Source organism: Elephas maximus, chromosome 7 (assembly GCF_024166365.1).
Source record: "Elephas maximus indicus isolate mEleMax1 chromosome 7, mEleMax1 primary haplotype, whole genome shotgun sequence".
In the NCBI taxonomy this organism is placed as follows: Eukaryota; Metazoa; Chordata; class Mammalia; order Proboscidea; family Elephantidae; genus Elephas; species Elephas maximus.
This window is the reverse complement of record NC_064825.1, coordinates 137,053,981-137,080,114: the sequence shown is the minus strand read 5'-3', so window position 1 is coordinate 137,080,114 and position 26,134 is coordinate 137,053,981. Positions and strand designations below refer to the sequence as shown.

At 47.0% G+C, this 26,134-nt stretch overlaps 1 protein-coding gene across 2 annotated transcripts in view; it reads left to right on the top strand.

Annotated features, from left to right (window-relative positions):
- The window catches only part of AP2A2 (adaptor related protein complex 2 subunit alpha 2), a 96,290-nt gene that overhangs the window by 30,583 nt on the left and 39,573 nt on the right, over window positions 1–26,134 (top strand). For both annotated transcript variants that reach the window (XM_049892918.1, XM_049892916.1), the window contains exons 2-4: window positions 18,786–18,854; window positions 20,641–20,783; window positions 22,639–22,832. In XM_049892918.1, coding sequence (XP_049748875.1) covers window positions 18,786–18,854; window positions 20,641–20,783; window positions 22,639–22,832 — 406 coding nt within the window. The remainder of the gene's footprint in view (window positions 1–18,785; window positions 18,855–20,640; window positions 20,784–22,638; window positions 22,833–26,134) is intronic.

The following is a 26,134-nucleotide window of genomic DNA, read 5'->3' as shown; positions in this document are numbered from 1 at the left end:
CTAGGGTGCTATGGTGGGGAAGTGGGACACGCCCGCAGGCAGCTCGTAGTCATTGGAGACAGACCCAGGGCACAGGCTTTTAGAGCGACTACTGAGCGATGTGACCTGGTGTTGGCTTTGAGTGCCCCAGTGAGGACTTTATTTACTTTTGAATTTATTTTGTAGTTGTTGAGAATATACACAGCAAAATATATGTATACCGGTTCCCCAGTTTCTACATGTGTAATTCAGTGGCACTGGTTACGTTCTCCGAGTTGTGCAACCATTGTCACTCTCCTTTTCTGGGTTGTTCCTCCCTCATTGACATAAACTCCTAGGCGAGAACCTTTGCCTGAACCTGGGCCTCCTCGGTCCTCGTGGCAGGCCTGATGGTAGCGCTCTGTGCCATTGGTACCTGTCAAGGGCCTGCTGATGAGGCTGGCCTCAGACTTCCTACTCATCTGTCCACTGTGGAGCGCTTTACAGTTACAATGCGCTGTCACATTTATCCTGTTCAGCTTTGTATCTTGGTAGAGTGCTGTCATGTCATGTCAGGTGAGGAGCCTAAGGCTACCTGTCCTAGTAGTGGATTCCAAGGATAATGAGCTCCAGGGCAGCTCAGGTGCTGGACTGCTGCTCCTTTGACAGCCTGGGGCATGAGCATGGGCGCCCATAGTGTATTGAAAGGTCCCTTGTGTTGGATACTATTTCTGGCTTTGAAATTATAAATACGTAATACGTAATAGTTGCTGTTGTTGTTCGGTGCCATCGAGTCGGTCCCGACTCATAGCGATCTTATAATAATAGCTAGCACTTATATATATATTTTTTGGTTACTGTATGCTTTTACATATATTAACTCATTTAATTCTCAACACTCTGTAAGTTCCTCACTTTCGGTTGAGGAAACTGGAGCACAGAGAAGGTAAAAGTGATTCACCCGAAGTCATCTGACTGATAAGAGCCTGCCAGTCTGCCTGCAGTGTGTATCTGCTGCACTGCCTGTCTTTCTGGCCACACTGCCCACAGCCGGGCACCAGTGTAAACTCCCACCTGGAGGAAAGCAGAGCATGTGCTGGTCGCCATTGTGCTCGTCCTGTGAATGGGGTGCTCCTTGGCCATTTGAGAAACTGGGGGGATACTGCTTTATGGTTAGGTTGAAGGAGCTGTGTCTTTTGCTGTCAGAAACCTGTCCTTGTCTCTGTGTGCTGAGGCTCCCCCACAGGCTCACCATCACCGTCACCTCCTGTGCACAGACTCTCGCCTGCGTGGCTCTCCCACTGCTTCTGGTCCCCCACCCACATGACCTGTCAGTATGTAGGTTTTCAGTGGCCTCTTGCCTTTTGCTGGGATGTGGGGATTCTTCCTGGCTGTAGGGTCTGGCGGAAGGGGTCTATTGCTTCTCATACAGACTTTCAGCTCACCTCCTGACATTTGCTGCTCCCTGTGCCCCACCTCCTGGGAGACCCGGCACTTTGAATTCCTGGGCCTCTTCCAGGCTGTTTGAAGCTTGCTTCTGACTGCTCCTCCCTTCTTGCAGACAGGTGGGCCCCAATGGCTTTGCTGGGCTGAGTCAGTCACCACTTGGCCATTGCTTTCCAGCAGCCAAGATTGTGTTGACCTCTCAAGTCATACCATTCTCTCCTTCTTTATTAAGTTTTTGTCTACTTTTTCTGTGTATGGGGTTGTATGGCTTTTATTTACATTTTTTGGTTAATCATTCTTTGAGAGAAGGCCTTGAGGAAGAGTAATTTGACTTCAGTAGTTTTACTTTCTTATTATTAAATAAGATAATAATACCTGTTTTTCATTGTTAGTAAATCAGCTTTGGCTGGTGGTTATATGACACTTGTTTGGCATGTGTTTCTAAGTGGAATTTTGAGGAGAATGTGACTGACGTTTATTCTGATTCTTATCTGAAGCAAGTAAGCAGGACAGGAACCTTGTTCTCCACTAAACAGAACAGTACAGTATGTATTTTTGCAAACCTATATCTTATGGGTTTAGTTTGCAGTGCTTTGAAACCCAGAAATCAAAGCAAGGGAGACAGGTGGCTGTGTAATGGCTTTTGTTCCATAGAAATGGCCTGTGTTGTTGAGTCAGTTCTTGACAGTGATGTAATACGGTGAATGGAAATTCTCTGTAGTTCAGTCAGTAGATCCTGTTACTGGTACTGATGAGTCAATCCACAGGAGTTTGGATACCTGAATTTTCCGAAGAGTTATGTCTAAATCTTGAACTCAAACTTTTAAAAATAGAAATAATTTTTAGAATATACTTCAACATGGCAAAGAATAAAAGGGAGAGGAGCCCTGGTGGCACAGCGGTGAAGCACTCAGCTGCTAACCGAAAGGTCTATTCGAACCCACCACAGGCTTTGTGGGAGGAAGCTTTGGCAGTCTGCTTCCATAAAAATTACAGCCTTGGAAACCCTGTGGAGCAGTTTTTCACTGTCCTGTAAGGTCATTATGAGTTGGAATTCACTTGGTGGCAACAAGTTTGGTATTTTCGGTTTGGTACCTAATGTACAGTGTTCATAAAAGGCCTCTCTGAGGAGGTGACATTTAAGCTGAGTCCTGATGCTGCATGGGGCCCAGGTGGTAAAGAACTTGTTCTGTTTCAAGACCCGAAGCATAGTCTAGAGCATAGTCAGTGAGGGCGTAGTGTGAAATGAAGCCAGATTGCCAGGTGGTGGCTGGAGAGTGCTGTGGTTTGAAGGCCCTGGTAACCGTTCTGAATTTATCCTGGGGCCTATGAAGGAAGCCGCTGCAGATAAGTAAGTGAATGGCACTTGTATTAGAAAGGTTATACTGGCTTCTCTGTAGAAAATAGCTTATAGGAGGCCAGGCTTAGAAAGTCGAAGCTGTTATGGTCCAGACAAGAGATGTTGGTGGCAACGGAGATAACGAGAATTGAGCGTTCATCTGGAAGAAAAACGAACAAGACTCCCTGTAAGGAGAGGAAAAGCCCAGGTCCAGATGGCTTCGCTGGTGAATTCTGCCAAACATTTCAGGAAGAACTACTACCAGCCTTTTACAAACTCTGCCAAAAAATGTAAGAGGAAGGAACACTTAAAAGATACAAATAAAGGATGGAAAAAGCTATACCATGCAAATAGTAATCAAAGAGAGCTGGAAGGCTATACTAATATCAGTTAAAATATACTCGAAGACAAAAATTGTTGCTAGAGACAAAGGAGGACATTTTATAACGATGAAACGGTCGATCCATCAAGAAGATATAACAAATACAAACATATGTGCATCTAGCAACCAAGCCCCAAATACAAGAAACGAAAACTGATAATTGGATATCCACATGCGAAAGAATGAAGTTGGACCCCCTACTTCACACCATGTACAGACATTAACTAAAAATGAATCATGAACCTAAATGTAAGAGCTAAAACTCTTAGAAGAAAATATAGGAGTAGATCTTTGTGACTTTGGGTTAGGCAGAAGTTTCTTAGATATGACAGCAAAAGTTACAAGTGACCAAAAAAGATAAATTGGTCTTCATAAAAATTAAAAACTTTTATCCTACAAGCAATACTACCAAGAAACTGAAAAGACAACCCAAGAATGGGAGAAAATATTTAGAAATTATGAATCTGATAATTAACTTGTATCCAGAATATATAAAGAACTCAGTGATAAAAAGACAACCCAATTAAAAGTGGGCAAATTATTTGAATTGACATTTCTCCAGAGAAGACATACATGTCCAATAAGCACATTAAAAGATGCTCAACATCATTAGCCTGATATCAGGGAAATGCAAATCAAAACCACAGTGAGCTACCACTCCTCATCCGCTAGGACGGCTGTAATAAAAAGATGAATAACAAGTGTTTGTTAGGTTGGGGAGAAATTGGAAACCTCATTCATTGCTGAAGGGAATGTAAAATGGTGTTGCTGCTGTGGAAAGCAGCCTGTCACTTCCTCAAATGTTAAACATAGCATTACCACATGATCCAGCAATTCCACTTCTAGATATTTACTAAAGAGAAATGAAAACCTATGTCTGCGTTACAACTTGCACGTGAATGTTCATAGCAACGTTATTCATAATAGCCAAAATGCGGAAACAACCCAAATGTCTATCACCTGATGAATGGATAACAAAATATGGTGTATCCGTATAATGGAATATTGTTGTTGTTGTTAGGTGCCGTCGAGTTGGTTCCGACTCATAGCGACCCTGTGCTCAACAGAATGAAATACTGCCTGGTCCTGCGCCATCCTTACAATCGTTGTTATGCTTGAGCTCATTGTTGCAGCCACAGTGTCAGTCCACCTCTTTGAGGGGCTTCCTCTTTTCCGCTAACCCTGTACTCTGCCAAGCATGATGTCCTTCTCCAGGGACTGACCCCTCCTGACAGCACGTCCAAAGTATGTAAGACGTAGTCTCGCTATGCTTGCTTCTAAGGACCATTCTCACTGTACTTCTAATACAGATCTGTTCGTTCTTTTGGCAGCCCGTGGTATATTCAATATTCTTTGCCAGCATAACAATTCAAAGGTGTCAATTCTTCAGTCTTCCTTATTCATTGTCCAGCTTTCACGTGCATATGATGCGACTGCAAACACCATGGCTTGGGTCAGGTGCACCTTAGTCTCCAAGGTAACGTCTTTGCTCTTCAACACTTTGAAGAGGTCCTTTGCAGCAGATTTACCCAATGCAGTGCGTCTTTTGATTTCTTGACTGCTGCTTCCGTGGCTGTTGATTGTGGATCCAAGTAAAATGAAATCCTTGACAACTTCAATCTTTTCTCCATTTATCATGATGTTGCTCAGTGGTCCAGTTGTGAGGATTTTTGTTTTCTTTATGTTGAGGTGCAATCCATACTGAAGGCTGTGGTCTTTGACCTTCACTAGTAAGTGCTTCAAGTCCTCTTCACTTTCAGAAGCAAGGTTGTGTCATCTGCATAACACAGGTTGTTAATGAGTCTTCCTCCAATCCTGATGCCCCGTTCTTCTTCATATAGTCCAGCTTCTCGTATTATTTGCTTAGCATACAGATTGAATAGGTATGGTGAAAGAATACAATCCTGACGCACAACTTTTCTGACTTTACCCCATTTAGTATCCCCTTGTTCTGTCCGAACAACTGCCTCTTGATCTATGTAAAGGTTCCTCATGAGCACATTTAAGTCTTCTGGAATTCCCATTCTTTGCAGTGTTATCCATAGTTTGTTATGATCCACACAGTTGAACGCCTTTGCATAGTCAATAAAACACAGGTAAACATCCTTCTGGTATTCTCTGCTTTCAGCCAGGATCCGTTTGACATCAGCAATGATATCCCTGGTTCCACGTCCTCTTCTGAAACCGGCCTGAATTTCTGGCAGTTCCCTGTCGATATACTGCTGCAGCCGTTTTTGAATGATCTTCAGCAAAATTTTGCTTGTGTGAGATATTAATGATATTGTTCTATAATTTCCCCATTCAGTTGGATCACCTTTCTTGGCAATAGGCATAGATATCGATCTTCTCCAGTCAGTTGGCCAGGAAGCTGTCTTCCATATTTCTTGGCATAGATGAGTGAGCACCTCCAGTGCTGCATCGGTTTGTTGAAACATCTCAATTGATAGTCCATCAATTCCTGGAGCTTTGTTTTTCGCCAATGTCTTCAGAGCAGCTTGGACTCCTTCCTTCAGTACCATCGGTTCCTGATCGTATGCCACCTCTTGAAATGGGTGAACATCGACTAATTCTTTTTGGTATAATGACTCCGTGTATTCCTTCCATCTTCTTTTGATGCTTCCTGCGTCGTTTAATAGTTTCCCCATGGAATCCTTCACTGTTGCAACTCGAGGCTTGAATTTTTCCTTCAGTTCTTTCAGCTTGAGAAACGCCGAGCGTGTTCTTCCCTTTTGGTTTTCCATCTCCAACTCTTTGAACTGTCATTATAATACTTTGTCTTCTTGAGATGCCCTTTGAAATCTTCTTTTCAGTCCTTTTACTTCATCAATTCTTCCTTCTGCTTTATCTGCTCGACACTCAAGAGCAAGTTTCAGAGTCTCCTGTGACATCCATCTTGGTCTTTTCTTTCTTTCCTGTCTTTTCAGTGACCTCTTGCTTTCTTCATGTATGATGATATGGTGATAGAAACAATGCCAGAGATCGAATGATAGAATTTTGCAAGACCAATGACTTCTTCGTTGCCAGTACTTTCTTTCACCGATATAAACGGTGACTGTACACATGGACCTCGCCAGATGGAACACACAGAAATCAAATTGACTATATCTGTGGAAAGAGATGTTGGAAAAGCCCAATATCATCAGTCAGAACAAGGCCAGGGACCGACTGTGGAACAGACCATCAATTGCTCATATGCAAGTTCAAGCTGAAACTGAAGAAAATCAGAGCAAGTCCATGAGAGCCAAAATATGACCTTGAGTATATCCCACCTGAATTTAGAGACCATCTCAAGAACAGATTTGACACATTGAACACTGGTGACCAAAGACTGGACGAGTTATGGAATGACATGGGGGACACCGTCCATGAAGAAAGCATGAAGTCATTGAAAAGACAGGAAAATGGAATATTAGTTGGCAATAAAAAGGAATGAAGTAGATCACTGGTTGCCAGAGAGGGGTTGTGAGTGACTGCTAATGGATAAGACATTTCTTTTTAGCTTGTGGTGGTGGCTGCACAGCTCTGTGAATAGGCTAAAAGCCATTGAATTGCACAGTTCAAAGGGGCAAATTGTATGGTTTGTAAATTATGTCTTAAGCCACATTTAAAAAATCATATGCCAACTAACATTTGTAAGAGCCAATTGGGCTTGTCTTCAGTGACTTGTGAGAGTAAAAGTTTTAATATTCTGTGATGTTTTTTATCCCAATCTGCTGTTGCTGTGAATTTCTGTCCTGGGGTCCATTATTCCAATCTGTTAATTAAGAGAACATGTAGAAGACCTCTCTGATGACCTGGTAGCCACCCACGCCCCAGATGCTCTGCATCTCGAGTGCTTTCCGAATGTTGCCATGTGCGGTCCTCGTTAAAACCCTTTGATTGCTGACACTTCCATTTCAGGAAGGAGAAACTGAGGCTGAAAGAAGCCAAACCAGTCCTCAAGGTTCCGGGCTAGTAAGCCATGGAGTGGAATTGCAGCCCCGGCTTGATCTCAGAAATACCTTCAGTACAGTTTTAACGATAGTACCTTTCTCCAAAAAAAATAGGCTTTTCTTGTCAATTTTAGGCTTTTGAGTTACCTAATAAAATCATTTTGTACCAAGACTAACCCCAGGTGGCACAGATGGTTAAGCGTGTGGCTGCTGGCTGAAGAGTTGATGGTTTGAACCCATCCAGAGGCACCTGGGAAGAAAGACCAAGAGATCTGCATCTGAAAGTTAACGGCCTTGGAAACCCTGTGGCACAGTTCTACTCTGCAACACATGGGTTCACTGTGAGTGGAAATTAACTTGACAGCAGCTGGTGGTTGGTTTTAACGGTCTTTGTTTCGACCAAGTTTTATTGTCATTTCAAAGACTTAGACGGTTAAGATTTTGGAATTTTATAGCACGGTGCAATCTGTTCCCCAAACCTGTATTGTTTGTTTGGGAACTTGGACTGCTTCTGGAATAGTAACACGGTCAGTTGATGAGTTCAGCTTGCAAGCGAGAGGAAATAATTAACCGTGCTATGATTTTTTTTTTTAATTTATTTATTGTGCTTTAGGTGAAAGTTTACAGATCAAGTCAGTCTCTCATTCAAAAAGCCACACACACCCTGCCGCGCGCTCCCAGCTGCTCTCCCCTTAACGAGACAGCACCTTCCTCCTCTCCACCTGTGTTCCCTGTCCCCCTCGTCCTTCTCCTCTCACCACCAGACAGGGGTCACCTGCATAGTCTCACGAACATGCTCTTCTTGAAGAATGACCAGGGGCAGTAGTTCTCACAACCTGAGATCCTTTATCAAATGCTGGCCCCACAGAACACATTCTTTGCTACTAGTTGTTGTCGTTAGTTGCCTTGAGTCAGCTCTGACTCAGGACGACCGCATGTACAATAGAACCAAATGTTACCCAGTTCTGTGCCATCCTCATGATCATTGCTATGTTTGAGCCTATTGTTGGGGCTGTTGTGTCAGTCCGTCTCATCGAGGGTTTCCTTCGTTTACACTGACCCTCCGCTTTGCCAAACGTGATGTCCTTTTCTTGCAATTGATCTTCCCTCATGGCGTGTCCAAAATAAGTGAGTCAAAGTCTCACCATTCTCGCGTCTAAGGAACATTCTGGTTGTATTTCTTCTAAGACTGATTTGTTCCTTCTTTTGGCAGTCCACTTGTTGCTACTTGTTCTGTGCCATCGAGTTGATTCTGACTCATAGCGACCCTATAAGGTGGCAAATCTTCACGGGAGCAGATTGCCAGGTCTTTTTTTCCATGGAGCCGCTGCTGGGTTCAAACCACCAGCCTTTTCGTTAGCAGCAAGTGCTTAGCCATTGCGCCATCAGGACTCCTTTGTTGCTACTTAAAAAAACCAAACCCCTTGCTGTTGAGTCAATTCAGACTCCTAGCGACCCTATATGAAAAAAAAAAAAAAAACCCGTCGTCGTCGAATATAGCGACCCTGTACTTGGTGTAAATTGTAGCTTGCTTTTGCGAAGTGGCTATGGGCTGGTCTAGATTACTTATTAGCCAACAGAGCTCCTAAATCCGTTGTAGGAATTACCTGCTATAAGTATGGTGACCCAGTGCCTGAAGACTTGCTGTGTCTAGAGACAACTTAGAGGCAAAGACCAGGACCTTTTTACTGTGGAGCAAAGATTGGATTCCAGGAGGGCAGGGCTGACCCCTGCAGCTCCTTCCCCTCCCCAGACTTCGCCCTTTACCATCCACTTTTCAGGTCAGGGCAGGTCAGCCTTGCTTTCTCCCCATAGAGAATTCTTTATCTAAAAAGAGATAAGATTTTTTTGTTAGACCTGTTCCTAGCAATGTGGGAGGTTAAAATCCTCCCTGCGTGCTCTTGCAGGAGACCCTCGACAGGGGGCGCCAGTGTACACAGACGGCTGCTACTGGGCCACGCAGCGGGAACGCCTCTACCGCAGCATCTTAGTCAATGCAGTGTGCCCGTCTGTGTCTAGATAACCAAAAAAAAAAAAAAAACCAGTCACCCACAATTGGACCAGATTTTCTTTAAAATTTTCACTTTGATCGGCACCGTGTACCAAGAGAAGCAGATTGTTTCCTCGCGTTTTCTTTTAGACGTCGGCAGGGCATGATACTTAGTGATAGCTTTGGTCAGCTAGATAGAAAACAATAGTTGGTTCAGGGCTCTTGTTTCGGGCTGTGTTCAGGGTGCCATTCTGGTGCTTTATGCTCCTTGATCCCCCTCTCCATGTTCACACAAGGACTCTGAGGGTGAGAGGCTCCTTCCTGAATAGCTCCCGTCACAGCCTTCACAGCGGTCCCGGCAGGCTCTATCCCTCTGTAGTCTTGTCAGTGCTGGAACACATGGGTCTCCTGGAGTGGTGCCTCTGCCGTCCACACCTGTGTCTGCACGGTTTCCTGATTGCCCTTGCTGCGGGAGGGAGGGTGCAGGCCAGGGACGCCCCTCATCCCGTCCAGCCTCCAGCCAGGGCAGAGCCCTCCTGCCACCACTCAGCCCTGGTCTGTGTTGATTGGCAGCCATCCCATGGGAAATGTGCCTATGACGAGGTGCTGGTCCCAGCTCTTAAGGGCCGGGTGGCTTAGTCGGGTAGTCAAGCGGGGACAGTGAAGCAAACGCGCATGAGATTGCTGTCCCGCTCACTGTGGTGAGGTTGAGCATGGTGCTCTGGAGCACCCAACCCAGCCAGTGGGTGGAAGAGGATTTCTCAGAGTAGAGACAGTCTGATGGCTCAGCTGAAGGTGCAAAGGGAAGTGTACCAGACAGAGGAGGCAGAATGCCTGAGGATTGGGCCCGGGGGTGTTCTAGTCCATCCCTCCAAGCTTGGCCCTTAGGGAGGGGCGAACAGGTGGGCAGGGCCCAGAAAATGCAGGACCTCATACACAGGCCACACCAGGCATGGATGTCACCACTGCACTTGGAAGAGACTCAGGTTTTAAGCAGGGGAAGCCATGGTCAGATGGATGGGAGGAACCAGCAGAAGGCAGGGAGTTGGAAATCCATTGCCTCACAAGGCAGTTTACTCTTATTTTTCCTTTTTATTGTAAAATAAAACAGAGGTATAGAAAATCACAGAGTTATTATAAGGCAGACGCCCTTGTAACTACCACCCAGTCAGAAACAGAGCTCTGCCCACCACCCAGAAGCCCTTCCTTGTGGTTCTCTTCTTTTTCTAACTCTTGGAGATGTACCTGTCTTTTACAGCTGTAAATCTACCCCAGCATGGCTTTCGCTGCACCCCATAAGTTTTGGTATGTTGTGTTTTTGTTTTCATTCATTTCACGGTATTTTCTAATTTCCCTTGCTGTGTCTTAATTCCTTGTTTTTTTAATGCAGCACCTTTTAAAGACATGTTGTTGTTGTTGTCAGGTGCCATCGAGTAAGCACCAATTCATAGCGGCCCTATGTACAACAGAACGAAACTTTGCCTGGTTCTGCACTATCCTCATGTTCTTTTTTATGCCTGAACCCATTGTTGCAGCCACTGTGTCAGTCCATCTCATTGAGGGCCTCCCTCTTTTTCAGTGATCCTCTACTTTACCAAGCATGATATCTGTCACAGATTGAATTGTGTCCTCCAAAAATATCTGTCAGCTTGGCTAGGTTATGATATCCAGTATTGTATGTTTTGTCATCTGATGTGACTTCCCTGTGTGTTGTAAAATCCTATCACAATGATCTAATGAGATGGATTAGCAGCAGTTACATTGATGAGATCTACAAGATCAGATACTGTCTTAAGCCAATCTCTTTTGAGATGTAAAAGAGAGAAGTGAGCAGAGAGACAGGGGACTTCATACCACCAAGAAAGCAGTGCCAGGAACAGAGAGTGTCCCTTGGACACGGCATTCCTGGGCAGAGAAGCTTCTGTTGTCATCACGTGCCCTCAAGTTGGCTCCGACTCATAGTGACCCTATGCACAACAGAACGAAACACTGCCCGGTCCTGAGCCATCATTAAAATTCTTGCTAAGCCTGAGCTCATTGTTGCAGCCACTGTGTCAGTCCACCTCGTTGAGGGTCTTCCTCTTTTCCGCTGACCCTGTACTCTGCCAAGCATGATGTCCTTCTCCAGGGACTGATCCTTCCTGACAGCATGTCCAAAGTATGTAAGACGTAGTCTCGCCATCCTTGCTTCTAAGGACCATTCTGGTTATACTTCTTCTAACACAGATTTGTTCCTTCTTTTGGCAGTCCATTGTATATTCAACATTCTTTGCCAACACCACAATTCAAAGGTGTCAATTCTTCTCCTGTCTTCCTTACTCATTGTCCAGCTTTCACATGCATATGATGTTGAAAATACCATGGCTTGGGTCAGGGGCACCTTAGTCTTCAAGGTGACATCTTTGCTTTTCAAAACTTTAAGGAGTTCCTTTGCAGCAGATTTACCCAATGCAATGGGTCTTTTGATTTCTTGACTGCTGCTTCCATGGCTGTTGATTGTGGACACAAATAAAATGAAATCCTTGATAACTTCAGTCTTTTTTCTGTTTATCATGATGTTGCTCATTGGTCCAATTGTGAGGATTTTTGTTTTCTTTATGTTGAATTGTAATCCATACTGAAGGCTGTGGTCTTTGATCTTCATTAGCAAGTGCTTCAAGTCCTCTTCACTTTCAGCAAGCAAGGATGTGTCATCTGCATAACACAGGTTGTTAATGAGTCTTCCTCCAACCCTGATGCCCCGTTCTTCATATAGTCCAGCTTCTTGGATTATTTGCTCAGCGTACAGATTGAATAGGTATGGTGAAAGAATACAACCCTAACACACACCTTTCCTGACTTTAAACCAATCAGTATCCCCTTGTTCTGTCCGAACAGCTGCCTCTTGATCTATGTAAAGGTTCCTCATGAGCACAATTAAGTGTTCTGGAATTCCGATTCTTCGCAGTGTTATCCATAGTTTATTATGATCCACACAGTCAAATGCCTTTGCATACTAAACAAAACACAGGTAGACATCCTTCTGGTATTCTCTACTTTCAACCAGGATCCATCTGACATCAGCAATAATATCCCTGGTTCCACGTCCCCTTCTGAAACCAGCCTGAATTTCTGGCAGTTCCCAGTCGATATACTGCTTCAGCTGTTTTTGAATGATGTTCAGCAAAATTTTGATTTTGTTCTATGGTTTCCACATTCAGTTGGATCACCTTTCTTGGGAATAGTTATAAATACGGATCTCTTCCTGTCAGTTGGCCAGGAAGCTGTCTTCCATATTTCTTGGCATAGATGAGTGAGCACCTCCAGCGCTACATCTGTCTGTTGAAAGATCTCTATTGATATGCCATCAATTCCTGGAGCCTTGTTTTTCGCCAGTGCCTTCAGAGCAGCTTGGACTTCTTCCTTCAGTACCATCGGTTCCTGATCACATGCCACCTCTTGAAATGGTTGAACATTGACTAATTCCTTTTGGTATAATGACTTTGTGTATTCCTTCCATCTTCTTTTGATGCTTCCTGCGTCATTTAATATTTTCCCCACGGAATCCTTCACTACTGTAACTTGAGGCTTGAATTTTTCCTTCAGTTCTTTCAGCTTGAGAAACGCCGAGCGTGTTCTTCCCTTTTGGTTTTCCATCTCCAGTTCTTTGCACATGTCATTATAATACTTTACTTTGTCTTCTCGAGACGCTCTTTGAAATCTTCTTTTTAGTTATTTTACTTCATCAATTCTTCCTTTTGCTTTAGCTGCTCGACGTTCGAGAGCAAGTTTCAGAGTCTCCTGTGACATCCATCTTGGTCTTCTCTTTCTTTCCTGTCTTTTCAATGACCTCTTGAAGCTCCTAGTCCACGGGGAGATTGATGAGGACCTTCCTCCAGAGCCAACAGAGAGAGAAAGCCTTCCCCGGAGCTGACACCCTGAATTTAGACTTCTAACCTACTAGGTCATGAGACTCTTGCGTGTCAGTCAGTTTGTCATACTGTGGAGGCTCACGTGTTGCTGTGATGCTGGAAGCTGTACCACCAGTATTCAGATACCAGCAGGGTCACCCATGAAGGACAGGTTTCAGCTGAGCTTCTAGACTAAGACAGACTAGGAAGAAGGACCTGGCAGTCTACTTCTGAAAAGCGTTAGGCAGTAAAAACCTTATGAATAGCAGCAGAATATTGTCTGATATAGTGCTGGAAGATGAGCCCCCCAGTTTGGAAAGCACTCAAAAGATGACTGAGGAAGAGCTGCCTCCTCAATGTAGAGTCGACCTTAATGATGTGGATGGAGTAAAGGTTTTGGGACCTTCATTTGCTAATATGGCACAACTAAAAATGAGAAGACACAGCTGCAAACATCCATTAGTAATTGGAACCTGGAATGTATGAAGTATGAATCTAGGAAAATTGGAAATCGTCAAAAATGAAATGGAATGCATAAACATTCATATCCTAGGCATTAGTGAGCTGAAATGGGCTGGTATTGGCCATTTTGAGTCGGACAATTATATAGTCTACTATGCTGGGAATGACAACTCGAAGAAGAATGGTGTTGCATTCATCGTCAAAAAGAACGTTTCAAGATCTATCTGGAAGTACAGCGCTGTCAGTGATAGGATAATATCCATACGCCTACAAGGAAGACCAGTTATATGACTATTATTCAAATGTACACACCAACCACTAAGGCCAAAAATGAGGAAATAGAAGATTTTTATCAGCTGCTGCAGTCTGAAATTGATGGAACATGCAATCAAGATGCATTGATAATTACTGGTGATTGGAATGTGAAAGTTGGAAACAAAGAAGAAGGATCAGTAGTTGGATAATATGACCTTGGTGATAGAAGCAATGCCGGAGATCGAATGATAGAATTTTGCAAGACCAATGAGTTCTTCATTGCAAATACCTTCTTTCACCAACATAAACGGTGACTATACACATGGACCTCGCCAGATGGAACACACAGGAATCAAATTGACTGCATATATGGAAGGAGACAATGGAAGCGCTCAATATCATCAGTCAGAAAAAGGCCAGGGGCCGACTGTGGAACAGACCATCAATTGCTCATATGCAAGTTCAAGCTGAAACTGAAGAAAACCAGGGTAAGTCCACGAGAGCCAAAATATGACCTTGAATATATCCCACCTGAATTGAGAGACCATATCAAGAATAGATTTGACGCATTGAACACTAGTGACCGAAGACCAGACGGGTTGTGGAATGACATCAAGGACATCATCCATGAAGAAAGCAAGAGGTCAGTGAAAATACAGGAAAAAAAGAAAAGACCAAGATGGTTGTCAGAGGAGACTCTGAAACTTGTTCTTGAGCATCGAGCAGCTAAAGGAAAAGGAAGAATTGATGAAGTAAAAGGACTAAACAGAAGATTTCAAAGGGCGTCTCGAGAAGACAAAGTGAAGTATTATAATGACATGTGCAAAGAATTGGAGATGGAAAACCAAAAGGGAAGAAAATGCCCGGTGTTTCTCAAGCTGAAAGAACTGAAGGAAAAATTCAAGCCTCGAGTTGCAATAGTGAAGGATTCCATGGGGAAAATATTAATTGACGCAGGAAGCATCAAAAGAAGATGGAAGGAATACACAGAGTCATTATACCAAAAGGAATTAGTCAGTGTTCAACCATTTCAAGAGGTGGCATATGATCAGGAACCAATGGTACTGAAGGAAGAAGTCCAAGCTGCTCTGAAGGCATTGGTGAGAAACAAAGCTCCAGGAATTGATGGACTATCAACTGAGATGTTTCAACAAACAGATGCAGCACTGGAGGTACTCACTCATCTACGTGAAGAAATGTGGAAGACAGCTTCCTGGCCAACTGACTGGAAGAGATCCATATTTATGCCTATTCCCAAGAAAGGTGATCCAACTGAATGTGGAAGTTATAGAACAATATCATTAATAGCACATGGAAGCAAAATTTTGCTGAAGGTCATTCAAAAACAGCTGCAGCAGTATATTGACAGGGAAGTGCCAGAAATTCAGGCTGGTTTCAGAAGGGGACGTGGAACCAGGGATATCATTGCTGATGTCAGATGGATCCTGGTTGAAAGCAGCAAATACCAGAAGGATGTTTACCTGTGTTTTATTGAGTATGCAAAGGCATTTGACTGTGTGGATCATAACAAACTATGGATAACACTGCGAAGAATGGGAATTCTAGAACACTTAGCTGTGCTCGTGAGGAACCTTTATATAGATCAAGAGGCAGTTGTTCGGACAGAACAAGGGGATACTGATTGGTTTAAAGTCAGGAGAGGTGTGCATCAGGGTTTTATTCTTTCACCATGCCTATTTAATCTGTATGCTGAACAAATAATCTGAGAAGCTGGAGTATATGAAGAAGAACGGGGCATCAGGGTTGGAGGAAGACTCATTAACAACCTGTGTTATACAGATGACACAACCTTGCTTGCTGAAAGCGAAGAGTACTTGAAGCACTTAGTAATGAAGATCAAAGATCACAGCCTTCAGTATGGATTACAACTCAACATAAAGAAAACAAAAATCCTCACAACTGGACCAATGAGCAACATCATGATAAATGGAGAAAAGATCGAAGTTGTCTAAGATTTCATTTTACTTGGATCCACAATTAACAGCCATGGAAGCAGCAGTCAGGAAATCAAAAGACGCATTGCAGTGGGCAAGTCTGCTGCAAAGGACCTCTTCAAAGTGTTGAAGAGCAAAGATGTCACCCTGAAGACTAAGGTGCTCCTTACCGAAGCCATCATATTTTCAATCACATCATATGCATCTGAAAGCTGGACAATGATTAAAGAAGACGGAAGAAGAGTTGACTCCTTCGAATTGTGGTGTTGGCGAAGAATATTGAATATACCATGGATTGCCAAAAGAACAAACAAATCTATCTTGGAAGAAGTGCGGCCAGAATGCTCCTTAGAGGGAAGGATGGCGAGACTGTGTCTTACATACTTTGGACATGCTGTCAGGAGAGATCAGTTCCTGGAGAAGGACATCGTGCTTGGCAGAGTACAGGGTCAGTGGGAGAGAAGAAGACCCTCAACGAGGTGGATTGACACAGTGGCTGCAACAATGAGCTCAAGCAGAACAACGATTGTGAGGATGGCGCAGGACCGGGCAGCGTTTCATTCTGTTGTGCACAGGGCTGCTATGAGTTGGAACCAACTTGACGGCACCTAACAACAGCAACAGGTCATGAGAAAATAAATTTTTCTGCTTGTTAAAGCCATGCACTTGTGGTATTTCTGTTATAGAAGCACTAGATGACTAAGGTAATGTCCTTCTCCAGGGACTGATCTCTCCTGACATGTCCAAAGTATGTGAGACGTCTCTCCATCCTTGCCTCCAAGGAGCATTCTGGGTGTACTTCTTCCAAGACAGATTTGTTCATTCTTTTTGCAGTCCATGGTATATTCAGTATTGTTCATCGACACCATAATTCTAAGGCATCAGTTCTTCTTCAGTCTTCTTTATTCATTGTCCATCTTTCACATGCATATGAGGCGATTGAAAACACCTTGGCTTGGGTCAGGTGCATCTCAGTCTTCAAGGTGATGTCTTTGCTTTTTAACACTTTAAAGAGGGTCTTTTGCAGCAGATCTGCTCAGTGCAGTGCATCTTTTGATTTATTTTTTTCCCGTTTTTTAAAATTTTTATTGTGCTTTAAGTGAAAGTTTACAAATCAAGTTCGACTCTCCTACAAAAATTTAGAAACACCTTACTATATACTCCTAATTGCTCTCCCTCTAATGAGACAGCACACTCTTTCCCTGCACTCTCTTTTTTCGTGTTCATTTGGCCAGCTTCTGACTCCCTCTACCCTCTCATCTCCCCTTCAGACAGGAGATGCCAACATAGTCTCGTGGGTCTACTTGATCCAAAAAGCTGATTCTTCACCAGTGTCATTTTCTATCCCATAGTCCCGTCCAACCCCTGTCTGAAAAGTTGGCTTTGGGAATGGTTCCTGTCTTGGGCTCACAGAAGGCCTGGGGACCATGACCTCCAGGGTCCTTGTAGTCTCAGTCAGACCATTAAATCTGGTCTTTTTACGAGAATTTGGGGTCTGCATCCCACTATTCTCCTGCTCCCTCAGGGGTTCTCTGTTGTGTTCCCTGTCAGGGCAGTGATCAGTTATAGCCGGGTACCATCTAGTTCTTCTGGTCTCAGGTTGATGTAGTCTCTTCTTTATATGGCCCTTTCTGCCTCTTAGGCACATAATTACGTTGTGTCCTTTGTGTTCTTCATTCTCCTTTGCTCCACGTCGGTTGAGACCAATTGATGCATCTTAGATGGCCGCTTGTTAGCGTTTAAGACCCTGCGTCTTTTGATTTCTTGAGTGCAGCAGCTTCCATGGGCGTTGATTGTGGATCCCAGTGAACTGAAATCCTTGGTGACTTCACGTAGCTCTTGTAAAATTGCCCATGCTGTCTGTCTAGGCCTCAGTTTGCACAGCTAGTCACGATGGAGTGAAACTCAATATGGCTTAGTCTCCACCCCGTGCTGGACACATGAATGCAAATGTTTATTGACTTCATGCAAGGTTAGCGGTAGATTCAGTAGGTCGTGAACACTGACCTATGTCTTGGTCATCTAGTGCTGCTGTAACAGAACTACCACGAGTGGCTGGCTTTAACAAAGAGAAATTTATTTCCTCCCAGTAAAGTAGGCTAAAAGTCCAAATTCAAGGCATCAGCTTCAAGTGTCTGGAAGAAGGTCTTTGTCCTCAATCTTCATGTGGTTGAGGACCTTCTCAGGCCCAGGGACCCATGTCTGAAGGGCACACTCTGCTTCTGGTGCTGCTTTCTTGGTGGTATGAGGTCCCTAACTCTCTGCTTGCTTCCCTTTCCTCTTATCTCTTGAGAGATATAAGGTGGTTCAGGCCACACCCCAGGGAAACTCCCTTTACCTTGGATCAGGGAGGTGACCTGGTAAGGGTGTTTCAGTCCCGCCCCAATCCTTTTTAACATAAAATTACAATGACAAAATGGAGGACAACCACAGAATACTGGGAATCATGGCCTAACCAAGTCAGCACATATTTTTGGGGGGACATAATTCAATCCATGACAACCTGTAACATGTATAATTTATTTTCTATACCGTTTTCATACAATGGAGAATTCCCAAACTTCATTGGATAGTATAAAAGTAGACTTACCAGCTTTTGCAGGTTGGTGAGTTGCATAAGGAAAGAAAATTGGATGCATACAGTAGTTAGAACTTTATACTTCTGTTATCTGTGGCACTGAAAATCAATTTTCAGAGTAAACTGTTATCGGCTGGTAATGATTACTGTGGAAAACATTTAGCAGGTATTTTGAGGGCCTTCTCAGCCCAGAAACGTGGCAGAAAGTCATAATTAGAAGCTGTGCGGCCGAGCATCACATCCAGCCACACCTGTGGAGACAGCTGCTTTCCTGGGGAGATGCTCACAGATGTGCCCCGTCCTGACTGTCCCGTCATATGGATGGATGCTCCCGTGCTGGGCCCGTGGAGGCTGGGCCAGGGTGCGGGTCAGGGCCTCTGGGCTCTGTCATGGGCACTCCCGCCTGGCTTATATTTGGGCAGAGGGCTTCTCTCCTTTTGCTCTTCCGTAAAAGGCACTGAACCGGAGGCGTCCGGGGTCTCATTTCACCCTTAAAGCAGTGGCTGTGCCTTTAGTTCTCAGAATGTGGGCCATATCCCGAAACAGGTATTGCTGTTAGAAATCAGTTAAAGTAAGAACGTGTTTCCTTCTTTTTTAGGCAAAAGTAAAGAAGCAGAAATAAAGAGGATAAATAAAGAACTGGCAAACATTAGATCAAAATTTAAAGGTAAGTGTGTTTAACTTATTCCACGAAATGGTCTACTGTAAATTTTATATAGTAAGGACTAACCTTTTAATATTATTTTTTTAATCTCAAACCAAAGTTCAGCTGTCAGTACACAGTTACCGTTGTGGCTTTGTAGGATTAGAAAGTGTTTAAAGTCAAGCCATGGGTTATTCTTGAGTTGTTTGGTGTACATTTAATTGAGTAGCTGGCATGCCCCCACTCCCCCCCGCCCCAGGATCCCTTCTTTTCCTGGACTGATGGGTGCAGCTGTCTCCCTCCGCAGACATGCCGGGGTGGAGGCAGCTCGGACCTGATGCCTCAGAGCTCCAAGTGTGACGGAGCTGTCAGAGCGGGTGCTGCTGTGCTTTTCACTGCATTAATGCACAGCCTCTCGGCATCTGTCCGCAGGGACCTGACTGACACACAGAGGAAGACACCCCAAGAGCAGTTGTGGTGTGCTCACCTGCCCCATCTTCCTTATGTTGGAGAGGTGTAAAGGCTTTAGGGACATTTTCACAGGTTTGAGGCCTGGTTCCAGTCTCATATTCTAACCACCCGGGGGCAGAGATTGCCAGGAACGCTGTGTTGAGGGGAAGGCGAGGACAGAACCCTGGGGAACCACAGGGACAGGCAGAAGACAGCCCGTTTTAACATTTTTAAGCCAGGCCCCAGGATCCACTAGGAGGACTTACAGGTAGGTTGTTGGCTACAAGACCTGGCTGCAGCCCTGCACTGTGCCCTGAAGCCTGGGTCAGCCAGGGGACTGTCAGGAGGTAGAAGCCATGCGGCTGGTTAAGGAGGGACAGTTACTACAAAGGACTATTTGTCTCTGATCGGAGGGACTGACTACAAGCTGTAAGGAAATCCCAGGACCCCTAGGGCTGAGGGAAGCATCCCCAAGGCAGGCAGCTTGGGGCTCAGACCCTTTGGCTGTAGTTGCCAGGCAAGCTGGAAGTGGGCAAGTGCAGGCTGATGGTGTCGGCACTGGGGAGGTTTGGGGCCTCTAGGCTGCAGGTGAGCTGCAGAGTGCGAGGCTGCTGCTGCTGGCAGGAGCCCTCTGGGGCCGGCTCACGTGGTGAGGGCCACAGGAATACCATGGCCAGGCCGAGGCTACGTGGCTGGGAGCATTCCCACATCCACAGCAGCAGGCGTCACCCTGAAACTCACAGGAAGAAGACCAGGCCTTTGGTTGGCCACTCAGCATCCGGCTGAGGGTTGAATCTAAGGACTTTTCTACACTTCTCAAGTGAAAGAACCCCTGGTGTGGAAAGGAACAATGCTGGGATCTGTGTTTAGTTTTTATGGAACTTGGTTTTTTTTTTTTTTTTTTGTGGCTAGGCAATTTGTTCTGAAGCTGTTGTGAAATGGAAGTTAATTTATTTAGAGTACGTTCATCTGCCTGAGTTAGTAATAAAAGATTGACGGGCAAGTTTCAGGTAGGTGTTGTGGAATTCCATCACCTTCAGGGCTGAGGAGGGTTGAGACAGATGGCTGAGACCCAGTGAGGCATGCCTGCCCTCAGCTACGATAGCGTGGCTCTCGTTGCTGGTGTTCTCGGTTTTATCTCGGGACTGCATGGGTCTGACTGCCTCAAAGTAAGGAAATGAGAAGCATGAAGCAGAGAGTCCCCAGTGAAAGGGCAGCGGCAGCCGGGCCTCGATGGGCACTGCCTGGTGAGGGTGCTGCTCGTGCTCCGCTTAAAGGTTGCTGTGCCCACAGGTGGTCCTGCTCCTGCGGGGAGTGTTCCCCCTTGCCCAGGGTAAGCCCTCCCCCTTCTCTTCTGTAGGTGACAAGGCTCTTGATGGCTATAGCAAAAAAAAATACGTCTGCAAGTTGCTTTTCATCTTTCTTCTGGGCCACGACATTGACTTTGGACACATGGAGGCGGTGAACCTGCTGAGTTCTAACAGATACACGGAGAAGCAGATCGTGAGTACTGTGCACAGTCCTGGGGGCTGATGGTGTTGGAGGCCCCGCACTAGCTCACGGTTTCCTTCTGTTTCCTTTCCTTCTTAGTCCCATCTTTTAACACAGTGTGGGCATGGTGCAAAACACGGCACACGTAGACTGCAGGGCTTTGCGTGTGAACCCCAGGCGCCTGCACTTGGAGCTGTGGTTCCATGGCATGTGTCTGAGTAGGCCTCCCCTTCCTCACCCCTCCCCTAGCACCACAAACCAACTCATCTGAATGGCCGCCCTCAGGAAAGCCTCAGTAGTCCTGGAGGTGTTCTTTTTCCGAAAGGCTCTTAGTAAGGTAGCTGCTGCTTTTCTGGCTGCTCTCTTTGTGTACTTTGCCTTCACTGCTGGCTAGGGGAGCGTTTACCTGATGCTGCCTGGAGCCCAGCGTGTGGTGCGGTGGGTCCCTTGGGCACCCGTGGGTCAAGCTGTCCTGAGGTCAGCCTCTAAAGGGAGGGCTGGGGGGGGTCACTCCTGGGTTTCCTTCCCCACGATGCATGTTAATGCGCTGTCACAGGTAAGTGTGCCTGGCCGCCCTGTACAGCCTTTGTTTGTGGAGAGGCACTCCATTCACGTGGTTTAAAAGTCACTCGGTGCCCCAGGAAACCCTGGTGGCGTAGTGGTTAAGAGCTACCGCTGCTAACCAAAAGGTCAGCAGTTCTAATCCACCAGGTGCTCCTTGGAAACTCTATGGGGCAGTTGTACTCTGTCCTTTAGGGTTGCTATGACTCAGAATTGGCTCGATGGCAATAGATTTGGCTTTTTGTGGTTTTTTTTTTTTTTGGTGCCCCAGACACACTGGGCCCCTGGTCCCAGAGCTGGCTCCAGCTTTTTAGTGTCCTCGCTCTCTTGGAGTAATGTTATTCCTGTGTGTTTTACCCAGTGTTATAAAGTAACATTTTCTTCCATTTGTCAGAAAGTTACATAAAGTAAGAAGAAAACCCTAGGTGTTCTAGGGTTATTGGTGCCTGTTCAACTAGAGTTCATGGAGAGCTTGCTCTGGGTCAGGCAGGGTGCCGGGGACCCCTGGGGACTCAGCTCCAGAGAGAGACAGGCCTGCCCTGCCCAGTGGAGAAGGACAAGGGCATCAGACAACCCCCAGAGACGATAGCTGTGGAGTGCAGAATTCCCTGGGAGTCTGGGAGGGAGGGAGGGGACTGGGTTGGGGGAGGCTCTTGGAGGGGGTATTGAGGTGGAACCTGAAGGGTGAGCAGGAGCCTGTAGGGGAAGGAGGACGGGAGGCATGCGGAACAGAGCAGGTAGCGTACGGTGGAAGGCATGTGGCAAGAGGGCAGCTGTGTCTGGGCTGGAGGAAGGAAGGTATGGCTCTGTGGTCGGGCCAGGCTGCTCAGGCCTTCCCTCTAAGAAGACTGGGAAGCTGTGCTGGGCTCTCACCTGGGTAGTGGTAGTGAGGCTGGAGAAATACAGATTCAAGAAAGGGGGGGAAGAGAACCTGCAGGCCGGGTTGTTGGTGACATTGGATGCTCAGCTGTGTAAGCTGCGGATCAGTGAGTGGGACCGTGGGGAGGAAGGGACTGAGGGGTCTGATCCCAGTGAGACACGTGAGCAGCTTCTCGGGCTTGTCCCTGTGACAGCACTTGGTGAGTGCGTTTGCCTGTCCTGTGGTGGAATTGTGCACACAGACGTTCTTTACTCCCACGGCAGGATTAACACCTTTGTCCACGTGAAGATGAGTCTCCCCTGTCGTGCTCGTGGGCTGGTGGGTTAGTGCTGGAGGCCTCCTGCAGACAGAAGTGTTGGTGTGCTGTCGTGTGGTAGATGCTGTGGCTTATTGTGAGCTCTGTTTTCTTCTCTCTTTGGCGCACAGGGCTATCTTTTCATCTCTGTGTTGGTGAACTCCAACAGTGAGCTGATCCGCTTGATCAATAATGCCATCAAGAATGACCTGGCGAGCCGGAACCCCACCTTCATGGGCCTGGCGCTACACTGCATCGCCAATGTGGGCAGCCGCGAGATGGCTGAGGCGTTTGCCGGGGAGATTCCCAAGATCCTGGTGGCCGGGTATGTGTCTCATGGTGTGTCTCAGGTTAAAACAGTTACGATTGTGTAACTATTTAAAGAACCCGTAGAATGTACTAATTTCTTCACCTTACGTCCTAAGGAGACATGAACGGTGTACTGTTGGATGAAGAAGTACAAGTTTAGACTCCAGGTGAAGTCCAGCTGGAGTTTCTATCCTCAGGACCTTTGAGGTTTAGAAAAGATCAAGGAAAGCCAGCCCAACCTTGCCAGCCACAGCTGCCAAGAGAGGTTCACCCGCGTGCTGCTGAGGAGCATGGGCAAACAGTCCCTCTGGTGGGGTGCAGCACAGCACCCAGACTCTCAGAATTCTTAGTACCCCCTCCCCAATAATTTTAAGAGAAACTGAGTGAGGGAACAAGCAATGGCTCGGAAAGGAGTTGAGAAGCACCTGTGCCGTCCGTGCGTTTTCCAGGTGTCCTGACGGCTGGGAAGCTCATAGGTGCATGGCCTGCGAGTGGGGTGGCCTCAGATAGAGGACCTGGGTGCTCCAGAAGGACCTGTGAAGAGACCAGGCAGCATCCAGCAAGCTTCCAGCCCCTCGGGCCCAGGAAAGTGGGTGGAACACAGCCTGTAGCCTCACAGTGAAAGGGGGAGTCAGAGCAAACAGGGTTCTCAGTGGGGATGATTTTGCTTTGAGGGGACATCTGGCAGCATCTCAGGACATCCTTGTCACAGTGGGGTTGGGGTTCTGCTGCCGTCTAGTGGGTGGAGAGCTGGTCAAGGATGGCCCCAGGGCGACCAGCCCTGAGTGCCTGCAGTGCAGCAGTGGGGGAACCTGACCACACACGAGCAGCACCAAGAGCAGCAACACATCAGCCGAGCAAGCCCTGGGGCATGTCATACAGGAGACCTGACAGAGCCCCGGCTTGGGACATACCTGCAGACTGACCTATTGAGCATGGGTTCCACACATAGGAGCTCAGAGACAGGTGGACACAACGGAACTAAGGAAGCAAGTGGAGAGCCAGAAGATGGCATTACGTAATGCATAGATTAGAAAAACAAAGAGCTCCGGAGATGCCCTAGAATAAAACTGCCAGGATGGAAGAGAAGCTCTAGCTGACCCACGTGTGTGAGTGAGCGTGCAGGTGTGTCTGTGTGTGTGTGTGTGCGCATGCGCAGGTATGAGGGCGAGCGTTTGAGCGTATGTGTGTGTGCATGTGTGCGAGTGTGCATGCATACATGCTTGCATGTGTGCAAATGTGAGCGTGCGAGTGTGCATGCGTGAGTGCACTGTGCAAGTGCATGCCCGTGTACGTGCACGAGTGTGCGTGCATGTGTGGTTGCACATACGTGTGCATGTGTATAAGTGCGTGCACATGGGTGTTGTGCACGTGTGTGAGTGCACGTGCAAGCACGTGTGTGCGAGTGCATGCATGTGTGAATGTGTGTGCAAGTGTGCACACATGTGTGCAAGTGTGCACACATGCGAGTGTGTGAGCACATGTGTGAGTGTGCGCGTGTGTGGGGAGATTAAAAGCAATAAGAAGGAATGTCAGTAGCCTTGTCTCGGGGCCTCGCACTCCTGCCGCCTCCACTGAGAGTGCCTTCCCTCGATGGCCGCGCGTGCCCTCGGTCCCACCTGTGTGTCTTGCCACAGAGGTCCCTCCTGGTCTTCCTGGCCCCTCCTCGCTTACACGCTGGCATTCTCTGCCCTTTCACCACATGTATGTTACCGTCTCTGCCCTCAGGATGCAGGCTTTCTGGTCCAGAGGTAGCTGTCTCTGACTGCTGCTTTGTCTCTAGCATCTGGAGCAGTACTTGGTGCGTAGAAATGCTTGAGTAAATGAACACGAAAGCAGACCAAGGTGGTCTCTGAGATGGAGAACCCAGTAAGTGAGCCAAAGTATTCAGAAGGAGAGAGGACATTCCCTGAAACAGAAGACGCACCGCACCTGTGGGCAGAAAGGAACAGGAAGGTCAGGTCGCGGCACAGCCTGGATGAGCTGTTGGAATGGGAGGATGAGGCAGGCCATGGGGGCAGTGCTTCCAGGATATGGGGAAACCAAGTCTGGGCTGGTGCTGCTGGCCCCAGCTGAGCTGTCCTGTGAGAAAAAGGGAACAGGCGGGCTCTCCTGCGTCAGAAAGCTCAGGAACACAGCGTCCGTGAGCCTGTTTGAAGAAAACCAGCAACTTGAAATCCAGCTGGGCGATGGACGACTTGGAACTGAGGTCTCAGGAATGGAGGCCGTGGTCCGGGGCTGGCGTGGGTGCAGGTGGGAGACAGGATGGTGGACAGAGGAGCAGCGAGTGATGCAGACGGAGACACAGTGGACGTCATGTTTCAGAAATGGGGATGTTTGTTGGAGGGATGGGATATCCACTTCCCAGTCGATAGCTCTTGGGAAGCGTGGTCTTGGGTGGCCAAGAGCGCATCAGGCAGATGCCCTGCTGGCATTCTGGCTGCCCGTCAAACCACCAACATGAAGTGGGGGGGCAAAAAGTGGGGCAGGTATCCTTGCACTCCCTAGGATCTTTGCATCCAAAAGAAGACTGTCATCCAAATAAGTCTTTCCTTGGAATAGTGTGTGTGTGGCGGAGATGAGGAATAAGAAACCAGAAGGGGGCGGGCAAGTGGGAAGACAGCCCCCAAACCCTTTCTTTTTTCTAAACGGGCAGCAGTTCCGACCTAATCTCACTGAGGCCTCCGAGTGGAGTGCTGGCTATTGTTCCGGCTGTGCTGACCTCACTGGAGAGCTCCGGGGCTGTTCCTCGACCGCGCCTCGGCCACCTGTTCCCAGCTGTTAACGACTTGGCTGGCGGCGCTCCTCGGCCATCTGTTCCCAGCTGTTAGCAACTTGGCCAGGGACGCGCCTTGGCCACCTGTTCCCAGATGTTAGCGACTTGGTCAGGAATGCACCTCGGCCAGCTGTTAGCAACTTGGCCAGGAGCATGCCTTGGCCACCTGTTCCCAGGTGTTAGCGACTTGGCCGGGAGCGCTCCTCAGCCACCTGTTCGCAGCTGTTAATGACTTAGCCAGGGGCGCGCCTCGGCCGCCTGTTCCTGGCTGTTAGCGACTTGGCCAGGGCAGGGGAGGCGGACAAAGCACAGGATGTTCTCTGCACCCCACCCCCCCGCCACATATTCAAACCAGAGAGGACAACCTGACAAACGCCGCCCATCCCACGGGGCCTGGGCTGGCCCATAACCTCCATCTGTCTAGAGAGAGAGAGCATCCACCTCCAGCTCCAGGCCCTGGGCTTCTGGGTCCTGAGTGCTGCTTTTCCCCACCAGCCCAGGAACATGACCCAGCCTGGTTTGGAAGGCAGGGCGTGCACGGA